This window comes from Cololabis saira, chromosome 3, assembly GCF_033807715.1.
Source record: "Cololabis saira isolate AMF1-May2022 chromosome 3, fColSai1.1, whole genome shotgun sequence".
Lineage (NCBI taxonomy): Eukaryota > Metazoa > Chordata > Actinopteri > Beloniformes > Belonidae > Cololabis > Cololabis saira.
In genome coordinates this window covers 42,761,164-42,782,141 of record NC_084589.1, presented here as the reverse complement: position 1 = coordinate 42,782,141, position 20,978 = coordinate 42,761,164, and the positions used below count along the sequence as shown (strand labels likewise).

The window sequence follows — 20,978 nt, the reverse complement described above, 5'->3', positions numbered from 1 at the left end:
TCCTTCCTTCTTCCTTCCTTCCTTATTTTCTCCTTCCTTCCTTCTTTCTTTCCTTCTTTTCATTCTTCCTTCCTTCCTTCCTTCCTTCCTTCCTTCTCCCTTCCTTCCTTCTTGTATCCCTTCCTTCCTTCCTTCTCCCTTCCTTCCTTCCTTCTCCCTTCCTTCCTTCCTTCCTTCCTTCTTCCTTCCTTCCTTCTTTCTTTCCTTCTTTTCATTCTTCCTTCCTTCCTTCCTTCCTTCCTTCCTTCCTTCCTTCCTTCCTTCCTTCCTTCCTTCCTTCCTTCCTTCCTTCCTTCCTTCCTTCCCTCCTTGCTTTCTTCCTTATTTTCTCTCTTCCTTCCTTCTTTCTTTCCTTCTTTCCTTCTTTTCTTCCTTCCTTCCTTCCTTCCTTCCTTCCTTCCTTCCTTCCTTCCTTCCTTCCTTCCTTCCTTCCTTCCTTCCTTCCTTCCTTCCTTCCTTCCTTCCTTCCTTCCTTCCTTCCTTCCATAAATCAGCTTTACACAAAAACGTCATCAACGGGAATTTATCGTTTTTACCGTGAGATGACAAATTCTTATCGTGGGGAATTTTTTTGACGGTATATCGTGAACGGTAAAATATCGCCCATTCCTACTAGGTAATTTTGGATAAGTGTTCTGATATTTTGGAAACTACTGCCTCTGAGATGAATGGTTGTTTCTCTTCCCTTCATCATCTAACTCACTTCATATTTTCTGTGTCCATGCCTTCCATCAACTCCTATTTCTCGGTTTGTCCTACTTTTGTACTGTATCTTCTCTTAGATGTCAACACCATTCCCATGCATGCACATTCAAAGCAGACTGTAAACAGTAGAGGAAAAAAGAAAAGAAAGAGATAAAAAAGGCAGATTTTTTTTCATCTACTCACTGCCTAATCCAAACCTTAATCCCACAGCAAGTCCCCAAAGGAAATGAGAAGAGACAGGAAACCTTACGCAAGTGTTTCTCCTATTTCTGATCTTGGACACCCACCATTTTACACACAAACAAGTATCAAATGACATTGCTGTTTTAGATGTTACTGTAATTAAATCTGCACTGATCAATAGTTCTTCACACTGTAGATGCACGGCCCGTATGATTAATTGAAACGTTGCCCTTACAGCGCCAACACCCACAGAGATTCATCATCCAACTCTGATTCCTCTCATCCCTGACAGGGCTCTTAGCATATTCCAGCAAGCTGTTTTTGGTTGTACAATATGGTCTTCAATTTGATTGCTCTGATTCTATCATAAATAACTCAATTTACAGCAACAGCAGGACGTCATTTATAAAGAGAAAAGCTTTGATAAGTCAAATAAGCACAACCTGCCCAGACACCCAGACATGAGAGCAACTAGAGAGCAACTAGAGAGCGGGCATAATGTAGCGTTTGGCTGTTCAAGAGTCACTCAGGGGATAATGAGTAAACAAGGCTGAGGGTAATGTGAAGGCTGGAAATCAGTAAGTGGAACCAACAGCCTAAATGCTGAAGGATATGTGCTTGGTGTTTGATATCCGGCACATCGACACAAAAAGTGCAGCTGTATTGATGGTTATACATTTACAAAAGTGAAAATGAATTTGTAAATGTGCAGTGCAATGCAACTGTGCTCTTTATTAGGAATGGGCGATATTTACCGTTCACGATAAACCGTCAAAAAAATTCCCCATGATAAGAATTTGTATCTCGCGGTTAAAACGATAAATTCCCGTTGATGCGTTTTTGTGTAAAGTTGATTTATGGTTCTGTGTTAAATCCACGCACAACGTACGTGAAGGAAGGAAGGAAGGAAGGAAGGAAGGAAGGAAGGAAGGAAGGAAGGAAGGAAGGAAGGAAGGAAGGAAGGAAGGAAGGAAGGAAGGAAGGAAGGAAGGAAGGAAGGGAGGGAAGGAGGGAGGGAGGGAGGGAGGGAGGGAGGGAGGGAGGAAGGAAGGAAGGAAGGAAGGAAGGAAGGAAGGAAGGAAGGAAGGAAGGAAGGAAGGAAGGAAGGAAGGAAGGAAGGAAGGAAGGAAGGAAAAAAGGAAGGAAGGGAGGGAAGGAGGAGGGAGGGAGGGAGGGAGGAAGGAAAAAAGGAAGGAAGGGAGGGAAGGAGGGAGGGAGGGAGGGAGGGAGGGAGGGAGGGAGGGAGGAAGGAAGGAAGGAAGGAAGGAAGGAAGGAAGGAAGGAAGGAAGGAAGGAAGGAAGGGAAGGAGGGAGGGAGGGAGGGAGGGAGGGAGGGAGGGAGGAAGGGAGGGAGGGAAGGAGGGAGGGAGGGAGGGAGGGAGGGAGGGAGGGAGGAAGGAAGGAAGGAAGGAAGGAAGGAAGGAAGGAAGGAAGGAAGGAAGGAAGGAAGGAAGGAAGGAAGGAAGGAAGGAAGGAAGGAAGGGAGAAAACAAGGAAAGAAAGAAGGAAGGAAGGGGGGAAAGAGGAAGGGAAGAAGGAAGGAGAGAGCAGAAGGAAAGAAGGAAGGAAGGGGAAAAAAAAAGGAAGAAAGGAAGGAAGGAAGGAAGGAAGGAAGGAAGGAAGGAAGGAAGGAAAGAAAGAAAGAAAGAAAGAAAGAAAGAAAGAAAGAAAGAAAGAAAGAAAGAAAGAAAGAAAGAAAGAAAGAAAGAAAGAAAGAAAGAAAAGAAAGAAGAAAGAAAGAAAGAAGGATAAATTCTCATTTGTGTAACAAACATGGCGGATCTGAGAGCGAGGAGTCATTCCAGTTTTGCAGTACAGTTGTAACTCATTTAATTTGTTTTTATTAATTCAATTTAATTGGTGTAGTTTAGTAGTATTTATTATCTTTTAGAGCAGTGTTTTGAGGCTCCAAAGACTGAATGTGGTGATAGATTTATATTTAAAAAGGTGGAGTTGAATTGGTATTTTTTTTATCGTAATTTTTATCGTTATCGGGATAAATGCCAGAAATTATCGTGATACATTTTTTAGTCCATACCGCCCATCCCTACTCTTGATGAATACCTGTTATTTAAGCTACGACTCAAAACTTTCATTAGAATGTATTATATCTGCAGTTGGTTATTTATTTGGGAGGGGACTAATATTATTTTGATGACACCTGGCTGCTCCTATTGTAATATTGTAATGGACTTCGACAAATGACAAATGAATGCAATGTAGTGTGCCCTTTCTCTCTTGCATACCTTAATAAATCAAAGCAGGTGCAACATTTTTAACTTGAATTTCAAAGCAGGTTTACCTCTAAATCCAATTTCTTGAAGGCACAATTATCTAGATGATGTTTGACCAAACCGATCCAGATGTGAACATTAACCGGAGTACAGCTCGGAGCTGTCCGAGGTGCTGAACCGGCCTCCAGCCTGAGCTTCATCTGACATTTATACCTGAAAGCTTCTCCATTGACTGTGTGTCCCTTTGTCTGGGATTGCATAACAACGAGTTTGATTGATATGACATTCACGTCCCGAGACGTCATCTCAGGCTCGTCCCCGGGGAGGGGGAAAGATACAGATAGGGATAAGTTGACACACCAGCCCCCACCTCTATTGATTGCTGAATATGTTAGAGGTCTGTGTGTGCGATGAGAAAAATGCGTGAGTGGAATAAATAACGAGGAGGAGTCGGGTTGGAATTTTCCTCTCATCGCTCTCCTCTGCTCTTCTTAATTATTATTTTTCTCTCCTGTATGTATCTGTGTGCTTCTCTTTGGTGTGTAAAGTAATCCTCTCCTCCTCTCCGTCACTGAGCCGGACTCATCTGCTGCAGTGGAAGCAGCTGCGCGTCCCGCATTGCAGCTCCGCAAGGACGCGGGAGCCACAACGACTGTATCAACCTCCAAATATTCACATTTCACCAGCCTGAATCCTTTAACAGCTCAGTCTTTACAAGACACAGCCTTTCCAGGGCAGAAAAGGGGCGCCATGATCTCCCCCCATGCTTTCCAGCGCCTCTGGTGTCGTTCCCTCTATTGCTCCATTGCCTCTGGAAGCATGGACAATGTAGAGGGATCGATTAAAGCCTACGTGACCTATAGCAGCACATTATATCAAATATCAATTGTATAGAGATACGCACACCAGTCAAGTTGTCTAAGAAAACCAACAGAAAAGCCAGAAGTTGTGGAAATCCAATTCTATTGGCTTTTGCACACTAATAAACAGGGGAAAGTAAAGTAAACGCGTGGAATTGAGCAAGAAAACACAAAAAAAATCGTGTTAACACTAAGATATTACACCAGCTTTTTCTCCAGTTGCTAAAGCGCATGAGAGCATTGAGTGTGTTTGCGGGGCCTCAATGATGGAGAGTGATTTACAACAGCAGAAGGAGGGTGTGTTATGGGATTAATCCAGAGGAAGACCCTTCTACAAAGGTTTCATGTGCACGCTTTATGTTTTTCTTGCTATTAAAAAGAGAACACCACCGACCTAAATGAAGTGAAATGAAGAAAAAAAATATCCCTATGCATGAATTAATTCACTCATCTGTGCATCCCAACCAACCAGTCACCCATCCATTCACCCATACCACGTATAGCACACGAGAACACATTTTTCTTCCCTTTTTCTTTTTAAATGTAAAAGGATACATCAGCTTACCATGCACGACAAATTTCAGCCTCGGCGATTTTCCAGCAATCACCGTGGCAAAAATGGACAGTAACAGAAAGGAATTCATCTCTGAAGAGGTTTGTATCGCCCTGAACTGAAGCGCTCCCCCAAACCTCGCTCGCAGCCTCGTCTCAGTCCCTCCCCGCTCCGCTGCGTCCCGCTCGGAGCTGTGCCAGCGATGCTCCCAGTCCTCCCAGTCCTGCTCCCAGTCCTGCCTTAGTCCTGTCGGCTCTGGGCTTTTACAGATATTCACTTCAGGGAAAAGTCGGGGTATCCGGCTCCACCTCAGAAACAACAAGGCAAACGCAAAGTGATGCTCTTCAGCAGGAGCGCAGAGAGGAAAGGTGGGACTACAAATAACTGTAGCCTCCAATTACTGGGGTGTGGAGCATCACACGTCATACCTGTTGCTGATTTGATGATTTTTAGAGATATTTTTCCATCTGAACACTTTTGAAAAGTATGAAAAATTGTCCTTTTGTTGTATTATTCCCAGTACTCGAGTTGTAAAAAAAAAAATCAGGGGGGATGGTGGATTTTATCATATGGGGACAGATAATTTGTGCTGATTACAAATAATATAATATATTACAAATAATAGCACTGACCAAAACACCTGCAGAAATACTGCAGGAATGACATAGCAGCAGTTAAATGCAGCCTTCTGTAAGCTTTAAATATCCACTGGGCTTACATCAAATACATCAAAACACAACAATAAAAAACACTTTTCTGAACTTATCAATATGACTCTGTCCTTCACAGGATAAGTAAAATTGATCACTGCAAAAACTCAAAATCTTAACAAGAATATTTGTCTTATTTCTAGTTAAAATGTCTCATTTTAGTAAAGAAATCTCATTACACTTAAAACAAGACTCATCACTGGAAAAAACAACAAATCTCTCCTGTTTCAAGTAGATTTTCACTTAAAATAAGTAGAAAAATATTTTTTTTGCTTGTAATGAGAAGATAAATCTTGTCCCACTGGCAGATTTTTCTACTTATTTCAAGTTAAAATTTACTTGAAACAGGTGAAAATTGTCAAATAAGTTATTTTTCTGGTGATGACTCTAAATGTTGAAATAGCAGTAAAACCACATTCATTGATGAAATGACATAAGGGATGGAAAGGGGGGATGGCAGTTTTACAGGGGGGATGATTTGGATTGTTTATGTTTCCAGTTGAATTCACACAAGACAATAACAGAAAAAAATGTTTAAATAGATATGCAACCATAAGCATTTTATTTTTTCACAGAAAATGATGAAATGGCATCTTTATGGCCATTTATGTTTAACCATAGCTCCTGACAAAGACAGGTAATTTTAATATTGACTGGGCTGGATGTATCTGTAGCAGAAGCTTTAAAAGTTAATCAATATGTGTCAATACCCGAGAGCCTAAATAGAAATGAATCAGCAGTTTGTTTCTCCTTTGCTTGCATTTGTTACTGAAATTTGAAAAACCGAAGAAAGTTGAGTGCAGAACCTGTTAATGGAAGAATGAAAATGGATGCATCCATTAGGATCCATCCGTTGATAATGAATGTAGACATTTTCTGATCTTTGGAGGCACCAGCGAGAGCATTTCTGAGTATGGGAAACAAAAAAACACAGGACTAGCAGAAAAGGAGCATTAGAGTTATCTTTCAGCATCCGCTGTAAGACACAGAGGGGGATTTTCTACAAAACAAACTCATCAAGTCAGATATATCCCACCCATAAAGGGTGTTTTTACCCTTAAAACCCCCATTCAAAGGCCTTATAGGAAACATAATCTGCACACATTTAGGGAAATGTCTGAAACTGTTGCTGCTTTTTAAGCCACCCATTTCAGATGGACAGCAGAAGTAGTAAGATGTGAAAGCGGGCTGGCATAAAAACGTGGGATGATGAATAATTCAACGTTGATCTGGCTTTTCAATGTCACAGAACCCTAAAAATCTCTCTGAATAACATGTTTTTCAACCTTGACATCTTCAAAGAAAGTAATATGGTTGTGTGATTTGATCCAGTAGTCACTTTAGATACTGAAATATGCCCTCAGGCACACAACACTTTATTTTTCGACAGTTTGTCCTCTTTAATTGGAGCTGTTGATTAAATCACACAACATTTGAGCTCATAGAAGTGAACCTCACATTTAGTAACAAACTTCACAAACTTTGGAATTTGATATTTTTCTCAATAATTTATCTGAACATTGAAAGTGTAAAAGCTTTACACTGATTAAACAGTGCTTTTGTTATTTTTTACTGAATTTCTCTTCAAATTTGGGGTCTGAATTAGTAATTTGTGCCCATGCACATCATTTACCAGAGAAGATTGTCATGCCTATTTATTGAACAGTTGGCAAGATAATTATTTGCTGTATGGGCTTTCTAGTTTTCTTAGTTCTCCCAAGCAATAGCAGTTTATTAATGTCCCAGTTAAATCTCTCTTTGCCTTTTTCACAAATATTCCACTCATCAGCAATGTTTTTGTTCTGGTGTGTATTTTTGGATCAATGCTCAAGTGTGGAATTGTTGACCAGTAGATGGCAGCAAAAGTGTGCTTTTCATTCCTTTATAACGACGCTGATTTGTCTCCTGAATAATCGATATGTCCTTCAGCAGTTCAGAACACCTCTTACCTGCCTATATAACATGTTTCTATGGTGAAATCTCCTGAAGGGATTCACGTTTTGGTGACTCTGGAAACATCCATCCTGCTGGAGTCTATCTCAGCTGTCTTCAGGTAAATCCAGGGATAAAATCCAGGTTGCCAGTCCATCACCGGGCCTTATATAGAAGTATATCCATACACGCTGCTCCAGAAGACAGTTTGCATTATTAAAAACTTTATCGAAAAATCTGAGCATATTCCTCAGCTGAATTAAAAAAAATCAGTGACATCATTAAGTAATTATGCAGTTTTTCTTTTTAGACATTATCATTTTAAAAAGAGCAAAATCCTACAATTGTTCAAATTAACGCAAAAAATTGTTTTGCATACCCACTAACCTTTTAAATTTATAACTAGCTTAAATTATTTATTGCCATGGCTCATTACTTGGACATATGCACGTAAATATATCAGAATATCAGAATGAAAGAGCTATAAATGGAATGCTCAAAGAGATACTGCGCACGTGGACATGCATGCGAAACAGCTTCAGGAAAACACTGTATTCATTGTAATTATCTTTAATTCATCCTTTTTTGCTTTGAACCGATTCAAGCTTCAGGCTTTACTGCAGTTTGGCTACAAAACATTCAGAGAAGGGAAATTGGTTCTGGTAAATGTAATGAGTCTATTTGAATAGTAGTTCCAGCATCACTTGCAGGTTTAAATCAAATAGAAACTGCAATTGAAGCACAGAGGAAAGTTTATGAATTTGAGGTTTTTCAAACTTGTTGGTTTTAGCTTTATATCACAGTGAAGAAAGTATGACGTAAAACATATTACTCAAATGTTTGATGCAGGTCACTGTGATTTCCGGATAAATTTGGACTAAATCTCAAAGCCCTTGCTCTGATTAAATCCGTCACTGTGGATTCCCTTGATTGAACTTTTCCTCCAGTGCCACCAACATGCAATAGTGTTGCATCATAGAAGGGGAAAGAAAAGCAAAAAGGACAAACAACGAGAGTTTGGGTTATGTTCCTACTCCAGTTATTGGGTCAAATGTTTTTTTGATCTGACTCTGGCCCAAATAATGGGTTTAAATAAACCAGGAGTGGAGTTGAGGCTACAAATGTTCAAAAGAACTGCCCAGAACATGCATTATGTGCAATTTAGATTAAAACAAGGTTAATTTCAGTCCCCTTTACATTAGTAAATGTTACCATGTAATGATTTAGAGAAAAAAAAATGCAAGTCATGTAAACACCTCTTTTATACCGCATGAAAGAGACTCAAAAGCTGGATTCCAAGTGAACAAACACAAACGTAAAAAAATATGCAACTGAAAAGGATGCAAAACAATCTTATTTAATATAGTAGGGGGGAATAAAGTATAACTGTTTCACGGTAGCCAAGTTCCCATAACCTAAGCCGTAGAGACCAGTGTTCCTTTCTCCTGGTCCATAGGACCCACTGCACTCTGTTTTTAGATGTTTTTCTGCTCAGCCACACCTGATTCAAATAATCATGACCATCGTCTTGTCACCAAAGTCTGCACCAGTCTGTCAATGACCCATCATTTGGACTAGGTGTGTTGGAACAGAGACTCAAATGTTTGCAGCACCCACTGCTCTGCAGATATAGATATGAAAAATGCTGAAATCCTGCAGGTATATAGATCATTTTGGGTTCTTTAAAGGAATTTGATCTCAGATCTTTTTAAATATGTTATGTATGTTAAATGTTCAAGCTTCCAGGGTGGCTGAAGGCCGGCATCAGAAAAAAGGCAGGGTACATCCTGGGCAGTCCATAATAAGGCCATGCAGATAATAAAAAACCAGTTGCCCTCACATTCAGACCTACAGCAGAGTTGGTGTCATGAATCAACCTAACATGCATGTTTTTGGAGTATTTGATGGAGTGCTGTGATGAGATTATGTGACTTTCAAACCGAAATCTCACACCCGAACCCAGAGATCTTCTCACTGGAAGGCAGCGTTTCTCAATTCCAGTCCTCTGGCCCTCCTGTCCTGTGTGTTTTAGGTGTTACAACAGAGTTGTGCAGACCATAATGACAAGCTAATGAGGACCATTAATTACAATCAGGTGTGTTGATTCAAGCCAAGGCAACATCTATAACATGCAGGACAGGGGGCCCAAGGACCAGAATTGATAAACACTGCTAAAAGGCAACACTGTGCTGCCCTTTTCTTGTCAGTATGATGGCATATTGATTGTTAGATAAGTTATTTACAGTTTTAATGATTTATAATTGATGCTTTAGTTGCAGAAAATGCACTTTAACCCAATATAACCTTGTTCATGAATGTAAAACGTTACAGTATCGATGTGAAAGGCATGTACAATTTTTATTGACCAAACATGCACATTTATGGCTACTTTTGTCACTTTTTTTTCTTTTATCTTTTTTTTTTTAGTGTTTCTTTTTTTATTTATTTATTTATTTTTTATTATTTACCTTGTCTTCACACATATTAATGGTTTATACCATGCTGGTAAAAACCTAAGGCATATATGTGTGCATTATTAATATATTTAATATATATATATATATATATATATATATATATATATATATATATATATATATATATATATATATATATATATATACATATATATACGCATACACATACATATATATACACATACAAACCCAGTGAGTTTTTTTATTTTTTTATTTTTTATTCTCTTATTTACCTAGCTGCCCCTCACCTGTTTGCTACAAAGCCTCATTGATGACCAGACCAGGAAAATCCAAACTGAGCCAAAAGGAGACTGAAAAAGACTGAAAAAGTCAAGTCAAATGATGAAGATAAATGTTGTCCTGTTTTATTTTTTTTCCCCAAAGGATGGGATGAGGTTAGCTTTTCAATCATTTCCATGCCATTAAAAAATGTCCCAGATAAAATCAAAGGAGATAAAAAAAAACTTGGTAGGATCTAACATATTTTTGACCTGCATTTTAATTGTTACACTTTTAAGACCCATATGAATATTCAGTTCTGGTGCACTTAGCGGTAAGTGGTTTTCACCGGGGTGATGAATGACACAGTTTGAGCTCTAAAGTGTGCCGTATGTTGTACAGAAATCCTCCCATCGTCTCTATGAAAACATGAGGGAGACCTGAAACTGCCGGCCAACAGCAGATGTGGAGAGACTGAAATACTCTCAGGGGGAGTGCCAGTCAGGGCTGGGGGAGTGGCTTGTAAACAGCACTTTAATCTGCTTCTCTGGCTTTCTGTCCAATGGGAGCAAATGGTTGTATTAAAATAGATAATATTGCAGGCCAGGCCGGGCCGGAGCATAGCACCCACCAGACAGACCTATATAACAGATTGAGACATGCAGAGGTAATCCAAAAGGGTTTAAATCTCTGCTCATACACGTGATAATCGTTTTTTGTTGGGTTTTTTTCCCCCCTCACTTTTCTGGGTTATTCTAGGCAACTGCATGAAATGGACACAATGTTTTGCTGTATAGAAAATTCACTTAGTAAGATGATGGTAGTTCATGTTTAACATTCTCAAGTGAAATATTCTGATTTTAAATAAAAGTAACGATGAAGGGCACGGAAATGTTATAACATTTCTTCAAAATATTTAACTGTTTGTTAGTTAAGGACCATTTTCTCCCAGAGAAAACATTTTATAGCGTTTTTCTTCACATTTAATCGTCTGAATTTACAGGAAAAAAGGAGACTGTGCACTTGTGTGGCTGACTGCTACACTGATACAAATATTTTGCTTGATCTACTTAAAAAAATTAAGGCAACTTTTTGCATGAGATTATTATGTAGATCAAGAAAGAGTAGTCTTTGTATAAACTACTTAATTTTTTGTATGTAAATAATACATTTTGCAACTTAATTGTTTTAAGTTTACTTTATTTATCAAAATTAAATTCACTTTAAAAAGAAGAAAAAGAGAAAAAAGAGAAAAAAAGAAAAAAAGAAAAAAGGAAAAAAAGAGGAAAAACAATTAAGTTGACTTTACTTGCAAAAATTAATTTGACTTTACTTGCAAATGAATTTTGTACCTACTAAAAATTAAGTAGTTTATACAAAGACTAGTCTTTCTTGATCTACATAAAAATCTCATGCGAAAAAGTTGCCTTAATTTGTGCTATTCTATTTAAACAAATAAAGCATTTTTCATCTAAACGTTGGTCAATCTGCCCAATAGATTACAATTGTTAAAGGAAAAGTAAATTTTACATAAATACTGCTTGTTAAGGAAAAAATGCACAATATCTTGTTTTTAAAACAAATGCAGATTAAGTTAAAAACTAGATGTATTCCAGTAAAGCAACAAACTTCATTTTTAATTGTTAATATCACAGATTTAAATATGTTATATTTACATGCGCTTAGATTTATTTTTTTCAGTGTAGCTGCATATTTGTTGTTTCACAGTTTGTCTCAAGCTGAACCACATAGTCCTCTGGACGTAGAGATTAAGAGCTCCGGTTGTTGTTGTCCTTGTCTTGTTAATCCTGCAACAGTAGAGTCATTTCTGATAAGAGAAAAAACGTTTGGTCCCTTTTGTTTCACGACATTTCAAAATGCATTACAAGAAACAGTTAAAAACGATGCATTCGGACGAGGAAGATTCAAATGAGTATTTATTGACAGAATGAAAAAAAAAACGAATTTACAGCAAATAACAGACACGTATGTCAGCGTGTGTGTGCGTCATTTACAAACTCCTTACCTGACGTAATTAAGCATTGTCTTGAGCGAAGCCTAAAGCATCTACACAGTTCAGTATACACACAAGAAAAGTGGCATGTTGGAGTGACGACTAACCCTCAGAACTAGATGAAGAATAAAGCAAGGATAAAAATCATTCTTAACCTGAATATTTACAGGATGATTAGTGAGCATTCTCTCTGTCCATGTTGAGAATGTTTCTGAGGCACGCATTTATCTGTGTTTTGCTTGGATACAAAATAAAAAAGTGGTTTCCTGAATATATATTTAAAAAAAACGAAATCACAGCATGCTCTGACAGAACAAACTGCCATCTAATATTTTCATATGTTAAATATAATAATCAACAAAAGGACAGCCAGACCTGAAAAACTTATTTAAAGTAAGAAATGGGAAAGGAATACATTCCTATGTACATTGTGGCGATCAATGAGTCTGTTGACACCGCTACCCAGGACCCACAACTGAAAGTATTTTCCAATGCAGCAACCTTTTAACATGCCACACAGTTCTAAAATGTCTCAAATTTTAGATACAGAACAAGAATTTATCTGGGTACCGTATTGCCCTGAATATAAGACGTTGTTTTTTGCATTGAAATAAGACTGAAAAGGTGGGCGTCGTCTTACATTTGGGGTCTAGACGTTATACCCATTCACAACACACAGATATCTTTAAAGCGAATGCTGAACTCCCCAGGCCAAAGCAAACCCCTGTCACGAAGAAGAAAAATAAAAAATAGTATAGGAAAGAAAAGAGAAGAAAATAAGAGAAGAGATAACAGAAAATGGAGAAATGTAGCGACAATCTGGAGAAAAGAGGGTGGAAGTTCGGAAGGTAAACCGGCAGCTGAGGAGAAGTTATGATGCAAACTTCAAGATAATGATTTCAATGAGGCAAAATAACATGCTTTTTCTCTCAAATATATTGTTATAATCATTTGTTTCGGATGTACTGTAATTATTTTCTGTATAAAAATTGAATTTGGTGTTCAAAAAGTCTTTCTTCAAACTTAAGTCTTGAAAAAGAGGGGGTCGTCTTATAATTGGGGTCGTCTTATATTCGGGACAATACGGTACACTATTCCATACTTAAATATCAAAAGCTTTATTGTCACATATTCACAAGTCTTACGTAAAACCAATGCAGAATTGGCTTCAAAAGTGATCATGTTTCATTGACTTGTTCTGGCAAATGACGAAAAGAGAGTGCGCTAGCACGATGTGGATGCTTTAACAGCAACTATGTTTTAGAAATGTGATTGTTTATAATCCGTCTGTGCTCTTGAATCATTCCCCAAAATGTTCCATACTCCATTAAAAGAAATCACTGCCAGGTAACATCTGCTTTGTGAAAATATGGGTTTTTGAGAGCAGCAAAGCCATCGTCACAAGAGAGCTCTGTCTGCAATCTGGATCGTGAGATACAGTATTTGGTTGGATTCCACAGACAAGAGGCTGCTGAGATGTAACTTTTTACAGTAACTCCAAAATAAGAAGAAGACTGGCACAAGCTCACTAGGAGGCTTCTGTTTTCCTTCTCAAGTTGCCTCTGAATACAGGTCTCTGTCTCTGACCCCTCAAACCTCCTCATTGGCTTTATATAAGTTTCATGGTAAACCTCCCGCCGTCCCCTCCTTCCCCTCCTCCTCCCACGGAAGAACGTGGAACAAAGTCAATTGTGGCCGTGTGCTTGATCTGCCCTTTGCTCTGACTCCAGAAAAACATGAAGACAAAGCAGATGGCCACCGAGCTGAGGAACGACAGGAAGCCCATGGTGGTGGCTATGATCAGGGTCTTTGCGTCAAACGGGTATGGCTTGGCCATTTGGGCTGAGGAGTTGGCAGCTTGGGAGTTGGAAGGCTCTACCCAGCCCTCCTCTGTGAACAAAGGAAGAGTCCTGTTACGTGGGAGTCCCTTCACATACAGGCCCACAGTCAGGCTGTCGTTACCGGCCGCGTTGCCCGCCAGGCACTGATATGTGCCACTGTCCTGAACTTGAGCAAAACGCACTTCTAGAGTACCGTTGGGTAAAACTCTTATCCTTCCCGTTGGAGTGACAACGTTCTTATGAGATGAAACCCATGTGATCTCCGGTAATGGATCCCCGTCGGCCTTGCAGGAGAAGAGGACCGTGGTACTCTCCTCCACCCTCGCCTCCTGTGGTCTGCGGTCCATAATACGGGCCGGGCGGCAGGTGAAAACCCTAGGGAGTTCCTTCTCTGAGAAGTCTTTGAATTCACGATGTTTTACTGCCTCAGGAAAAGTGCAGGTGGGCTGATGTCCGTCAAAGTTCAAGCGTAACCTGCGACGCACCACCCAGAGAAGCCGGCAGTCGCACGCGAGGGGATTCCCGTCCAACCGTAACACCTGAAGGTTCCCCACAGAATGGAAGGCACCTTCTTCCAAAGTAGTGAGCTGGTTGGAAGTAACATTAAGCATGCGAAAGAAGGACAGTCCCCTAAAGGCTCCTGGCTCTATTCGTAGCAAGCTTCCCCCCGCAAGATGTAACTCCTGCAGTCTCAGGAGGTCACCTAGCAGGTTCCCTTGGATAACAGTGATGGGGTTGTAGGACAGATCCAGGAAACGCAGATACACCAGATGGCGGAGTGTTGCATAAGGGACTGCACTTAGGTTACAGCTACTTATCACAAGCGAAGTCAAATTCAGGCCGATGAGGCTGTTAGCAGCCAGATTGTTCAGTGCCGGCCAGTTTGAGATCGTGAGGCTCCGCAAACGATGGAGTCGTCGGAAAGCATTGTTGGGAAGTGTGGAAATGGCCAGGCGTAACATCCGAAGCCGCGTCAGGCTCTGAAGCTGAGACAGGGCCTCGGTAGGAATGGAGGTCAGATTGCTGCGGTCTAAGTTAAGCTCCTGTAGACTCTGCAGACCGACGAAAGCCCTTTGGGAAATGAAGACGAGGTCATTCTCACCGGCCTCCAGTCTTTGCAGGTTGGTCATTTCTTTAAATGTGTAGTCCAAGAAGACCAGAATCTCGTTTTGGCTCAAATCCACAAAGCGAAGGCTGGACAGGCCTGAGAACACCCCGACAGGAAGGATCTTGAGACGGTTGTTCTTAATTCTAAGTGTCCTGAGATTCTGTAGGCCCAAGAAAGCCTCTACTTCAATCATGGAGATTATGTTATCACTGAGGTCCAACTCTTGAAGCTGCTGGAGACCGGAGAACTGGCGGCGTCCCACAGTCTTAATCCTATTGCGGGATAAATCCAAACGTCTGGCATCATTGGAAAAGCCCTCTGGCACCGAATTCAAGTACTTGCCGGAGCATATCACTTCTTTTGCCTCAGGTCGACACATGCAACGTGGAGGACAGTTTCCAGCAGATACGCCGAGCCCATAATGGAGTAGGATGCTCCACGCCCCCCAGTGGACGACTGACTCCACGAACATCTTACCCCCTGCCTGAAAACAGAGAGACAGAGACACGTTGTCATTGCATGTACTTGTACTCATACTCAGTACTGGAGTTGAGACGGTCCAAATCTTCCCCCCTGTAAAACTGCCATCCCCCCTTTCCATCCCTTATGTCATTTCATCAATGAATGTGGTTTTACTGCTATTTCAACATTTAGAGTCATCACCAGAAAAATAACTTATTTGACAACTTTCACCTGTTTCAAGTAAATTTTCACTTGAAATAAGTAGAAAAATCTGCCAGTGGGACAAGATTTATCTTCTCATTACAAGCAAAAAAATGTTGTTCCACTGGCAGATTTTTCTACTTATTTCAAGTGAAAATCTACTTGAAACAAGTGAAAATTGATGTTTTTTCCAGTGATGAGTCTTGTTTTAAGTCTAATGAGATTTTTCTTACTAAAATAAGACATTTTAACTAGAAATAAGACAAATATTCTTGTTAAGATTTTGAGTGTACAATATTAGTGGCTTGATATTCTGTGCACTGTTTTTGTTCACAGTTCTGCAGGTTTTACAGTTCACTCACTTGCACTTTTTTGGTTGGTTTATATTTTAAATGATCATGAAAATTTTTTTTGTCTGCTAAAACTATTTGAAACTTTTTTAAACTGCTTAAAACTACCTGTTTGTTGTGCCATTTTCTATATGGCTCTTGTTAAAACATGCTATTTGCTTTATTTGTTAATAAAAAAACAACAACTAATCTCTGGTTTCTTTCTATTTTATTCCAGAAGGGAGGGGGGATCTTCTGATTTAAAATGGAGATCATTCAATATGGGAAAAAAAATTGTGATCACTTTTTTGCCATATCGCCCAGCCCTAATTTTAACTAGAAATAAGACATATATGAATATTCTTATTTTGAGTTTTTGCAGTGATCCATTTTACTTATCCTGTGAAGGACAGAGTCATATTGATAAGTTCAGAAAAGTGTTTTTATTGTTGTGTTTTGATGTATTTGATGTAAGCCCAGTGGATATTTAAATCTTACAGAAGGCTGCATTTAACTGCTGCTATGTCATTCCTGCAGTATTTCTGCAGGTGTTTTGGTCACTGCTATTATTTGTAATATATTATATTATTTGTAATCAGCACAAGTTATCTGTCCCCATATGATAAAATCCACCATCCCCCCTGATTTTCTTTTACAACTCGAGTACTGCTCATACTTGATATCCTTCAAATAAGTGGAAACTTGTATGAAGACAAACCTTTTCAGTCTTGGAGTGCAGATTTTCATAACCAGAGGCAGTTATGTTGGAATCAGACTTGACTCAAGTCCTCTATGGAGATGCTTTTCTGTCAATAACATGCCCTTCTGTTTGGCCTGGAAAGAACAGACAGGAAAAGAAAAAAAAAAGAAGCTTAGTAGAGTTACAAATATAGTAGAACAATGGCGTGACAGGTAGAATATAACATCCAAAACATTGTTTTTCAACTGTCATACTATCTAACCCGACCACATTGCTTTATAGTTTTTAATTCATAAATTGCAGCCTTTCTTAGACATAACAAGTGCAAGCCTCATCCATCTCATCAGCTTGAGGTTCCGACTAATGGAAAACCAGGACAAACAAGATGGATTAAAAAGAAAAAACCCAGTACAAACACAACTTTGTGAACAGCCTGCCCTGCCTTGAATGATGAATGATTTATTTCATAGCAGGTGCTCAAAAGTGACTAGAGTACCAATGTGGAGCTTTAATGAAGGCGAAACAAAGAAAAATACCAGTATTTTTAGTTTGCTCTTTGTTTAGTCGGGATTTAAGAAGTTGATCTCATGCTGAAGTGATGCTTCCCCGAGAAAAAAAACAAAAAACAAACCAAGACAACTACAGGACTGTCTCAGAAAATTTGAATATTGTGATAAAGTTCTTTATTTTCTGTAATGCAATTAAAAAAACAAAAATGTCATACATTCTGGATTCATTACAAATCAACTGAAATATTGCAAGCCTTTTATTATTTTAATATTGCTGATCATGGTTTACAGTTTAAGAAAACTCAAATATCCTATCTCAAAAAATTTGAATATTCTGGGAATCTTAATCTTAAGAATCCAGAATGTATGACATTTTTGCATTACAGAAAATAAAGGACTTTATCACAATATTCTAATTTTCTGAGACTCATGTTTAAAGATCACTTCCAGTTACCACAAGCAGTAGGATCACGAAAAACAGAATTAAAAAATCTGTTTTTAGAGGGAAAGCAACATTAATAAGTAGTGGTTTGTAGCCCTCTGTCCACAACACCACTGCATGGTGAAATATTAAAACAATTACCTTATCTATGCCACTGTTTGCCCTAGCTTGGAAGGAATTTGATGTAAATTATGTATTTTTTTCTTGAGTAACCACCACTGAGATGCTTTAAACAAGGCAGCAAACCGTCAAGAAACACATCTAACTCCTAAAATGACAATGTCCCACAGCTGAATGGGAACAGTTGCCTGTGATGACAGAAGTACATACAGGACTGTCTCAGAAAATTAGAATATTGTGATAAAGTCCTTTATTTTCTGTAATGCAATTAAAAAAACAAAAATGTCATACATTCTGGATTCATTACAAAACAACTGAAATATTGCAAGCCTTTTATTATTTTAATATAGCTGATTATGGTTTACAGTTTAAGATTAAGATTCCCAGAATATTCTAATTTTTTGAGATAGGATATTTGAGTTTTCTTAAGCTGTAAGCCATGATCAGCAATATTAAAATAATAAAAGGCTAATATTTCAGTTGATTTGTAATGAATCCAGAATGTATGACATTTTTGCATTACAGAAAATAAAGGACTTTATCACAATATTCAAATTTTCTGAGACAGTCCTGTATACAGAAAGTAAAAAAAAAAAAAATAAGAATATCACACACCAGATTGAGTCTAACCTGCAGCAGCTGCAGTTTCTCACTCTTCACCGTCAGACTGTGCCGCTGCAGCTTCTCCTCTGAGTGTCAGAGTTGCCAACAGTCCCTGAGCTGCACAATCCTTCTCTCATCTCTGTTCTTCATGCAAACTGCTCTTACGTTGGCTGGGGGGGAGCACTGACTTGCACGCCAACACTTGCGCTTTTAAACTCACAGGAATTGTGTCAGGGTGATATATCAGAGTGCAGACACGCCCGGAAGACTCCAGTACAAGCCTTTCATCAAACGCTGGAAATCAGCCAGGTGCCGCTATTCAGGGCTTGGTTTTCATTCGCAACACTTAAGTTTACATGTTCAGTCTGTGTCTGATTACCTTTTCCTGCTTGTGCGTCTGTGTTCTTTGATTGAATGTAATATGACCTTGAATAATTGATATGGGAGTGTCTTGAAGAATGATGTGTCTTGTGATTGAATTCATCTGAGATTCAGACTTTTAGACTCTTTCAGTTTCTCTCCTCCCTGAATCAGAACAATAAAGTAAAGACAAACTGATTATGAGCAACAAACAGTGGCTTTTTATAACCAGTATGACTTTCTTCTCACCAATTTGTGTGTAATACCCGGGTTGGAGTCATGGTTTCCCTGCACCGACTCACCCCCCTCCCATAAGCACAGTTGTGAGAGACAGGAATTGGCAGGTGTGCCGTCTCTCAGGCTGGTAGGTTGTCAGTTGCTGAGTCCTTTCAGCCAATCAGACATCAGGATCATCCCTCCTCTCGGTCTCCACAAACATCCAGACCTACAGTCCGCACAAAGGTCAAAGCCCCGGAGTCACAGCCAGGACTGACCCCGTCCATCATGTGAGAATGTGAGAGAATCTCTCTCGTTCCCCGTGTGGAGCGCTGTCACCAGAGTCATGTTGCAGTGTTAATTATGCTAAATATTCTCCCTTATGCAAGCTGCTTGTTGTTTCTATAACTGATACTGTTTTAAATTAGAGCAGTCACACAAACAGCTGCTGTTGCTGTTGCTGTTGCTGTGTCATCTGATAATGCACACTTTGTTTAAGAAACTTTCTGTATAACTTTGACACTTGACAAGTTTTCTCAAACTAGAGAAATGGGTGGAGGCCTTTGATTTACACGATGTGCTAAGATGTATGCAATATTTTTTTTTATTGCAAAAAAAAAGTAGTTTTCCATAAAGCAGCACACATGAGTTTTGGTCCTTTTAAGACATTAGTTTCAATTTCATTTAAAGGAATATTTGATTACATTTGGGAAGTGTTGTCTAGATTTCATGGTTGTTTGTCCCAACTAGGGCTGTGCGATTAATCGATTTTAAATCTAAATCGGATTTATTAATCAAGACGATGTTAAAAAAATTAAAATCGGAAAATCGATTTTTTACTTTGTTTGGTCGAGAAGATTGTTAATGTTGTCACTTTACTAAACTCAAGGAGGATTTAAAGTATCTTTCAGTTGCACTTCATTCCCAATAGGGACATTTGTTTATTTTTCTTTCAAAATAAAGATAAAATATTTGAAACAATTCATTTCATTGTCTTTTGTAGTTTTACCAAAAAAATCCAAATCGAAAATCGGGTTTACAGGAAAAAAAATCTGTATTTTATTTTTGTCCAAAATTGCCCAGCCCTATAGTCCCAACTATTGCAAAAAGCAGATTGACTCATCTCCAATTGGAGCTGTGTATTATTTTATGGCATCATGTCATACGTCACCAACGATGAAGCGAGCTCACAGTCTTGACCAATGAAGACAGTAACAGAGAAAGTGACCAAACAAGAGTGAGTGCTGGACCATTTTGTTAAAGTGACTACTAAGGGCCCCACTAAGCTAAAAATGTCAAAAGTTAATGATGCCGCTTTAACCCATATAGGGGGCATTCAGTAAAATACTTGGAACATAAAGATGTAAAGAGGTTTTGGAGAATAGAGGGAATGTGCATGACGTCACAGATGAAACTTCACAGCGGGTTACGCCCACTGAGTGTCAGAAAGACTGAGTGGCAGCGTAAACTTTCAGTTTGAGCAACTTGAAAACGTCTAAAATGTGAAAGAGCTTTTGTACGATCGACTGTACTCATAGATTTAGCAAGAAATCGGAGTTATCGTTTTACAGACTGACGAAAAATAATCTTAAGAGAGACAAATGGATCTCTGCAATTCACAGAAACAACTGGATTCCAGACACCGAAACGTGGATTTGTGGTTCCCATTTTGTATCAGGTAATGTTGGATTTTTGGGTAGCTAACGTTAAACGGTCAAATCATAAAGTTCGGTGTCCTCATCACTTTAATTTCTACAACAAATCCTGCCTTGAAGTCGGACCAAGCATCAAGACTTTTGTAAGCCTTCAAGCTTTGCTTCGTGTATTTGTTTGTATTTCCCCGGTGTAGAAATTAAATACATATAAATATAAGGAAACTCGATTGTGGCCAAATATTAATGCCCATGAATCCCTGGTTCTTCTGGTAACTGTACGGGTCACTGTCAAGTCCAACTGCCTTTAATTTATTAAAGTTATCCCGTCTTTTCCACTAGTTACAGCCATTTTTGCCACTCAGTGCGAGTAAGGGGGCGTAGTCCAGTGGGAAAGTGACGTCAATGCAGACCCTCTATATTACAAGACACTTTTACTTTTGGAAAAATGTTTTGGGATTTTTCACCATGTCTAAAATGTTTAAAGGTTGGAGAAAAAGAAAATCCCAGTGCATAGAAAAAATATCCTCTTTTACAAAACTTGTGAA

At 39.0% G+C, this 20,978-nt stretch overlaps 2 protein-coding genes across 3 annotated transcripts in view; both read right to left on the bottom strand.

Annotated features, from left to right (window-relative positions):
• The window catches only part of si:ch211-113g11.6 (uncharacterized protein LOC559008 homolog), a 61,982-nt gene extending 57,306 nt beyond the window's left edge, over positions 1–4,676 (bottom strand). Inside the window, exon 1 of the mRNA XM_061717563.1 lies at positions 4,548–4,676. Within this exon, the coding sequence (XP_061573547.1) occupies positions 4,548–4,626 (79 nt within the window). The 5' untranslated portion in view covers positions 4,627–4,676. The remainder of the gene's footprint in view (positions 1–4,547) is intronic.
• Positions 4,677–11,813: 7,137 nt separating this feature from the next.
• The window catches only part of lingo4b (leucine rich repeat and Ig domain containing 4b), a 37,198-nt gene continuing 28,033 nt past the window's right edge, over positions 11,814–20,978 (bottom strand). The window contains exons 1-3 of one of the 2 annotated variants that reach the window (XM_061717566.1): positions 18,230–18,391; positions 16,547–16,662; positions 11,814–15,320 (exon numbers count right to left, since the gene is read on the bottom strand). In XM_061717566.1, coding sequence (XP_061573550.1) covers positions 13,497–15,308 — 1,812 coding nt within the window. In that variant the 5' untranslated portion in view covers positions 15,309–15,320; positions 16,547–16,662; positions 18,230–18,391 and the 3' untranslated portion in view covers positions 11,814–13,496. Of the gene's footprint in view, positions 15,321–16,546; positions 16,663–18,229; positions 18,392–20,978 lie in introns of those variants that run through there. The other variant, XM_061717564.1, reaches the window with a different exon arrangement.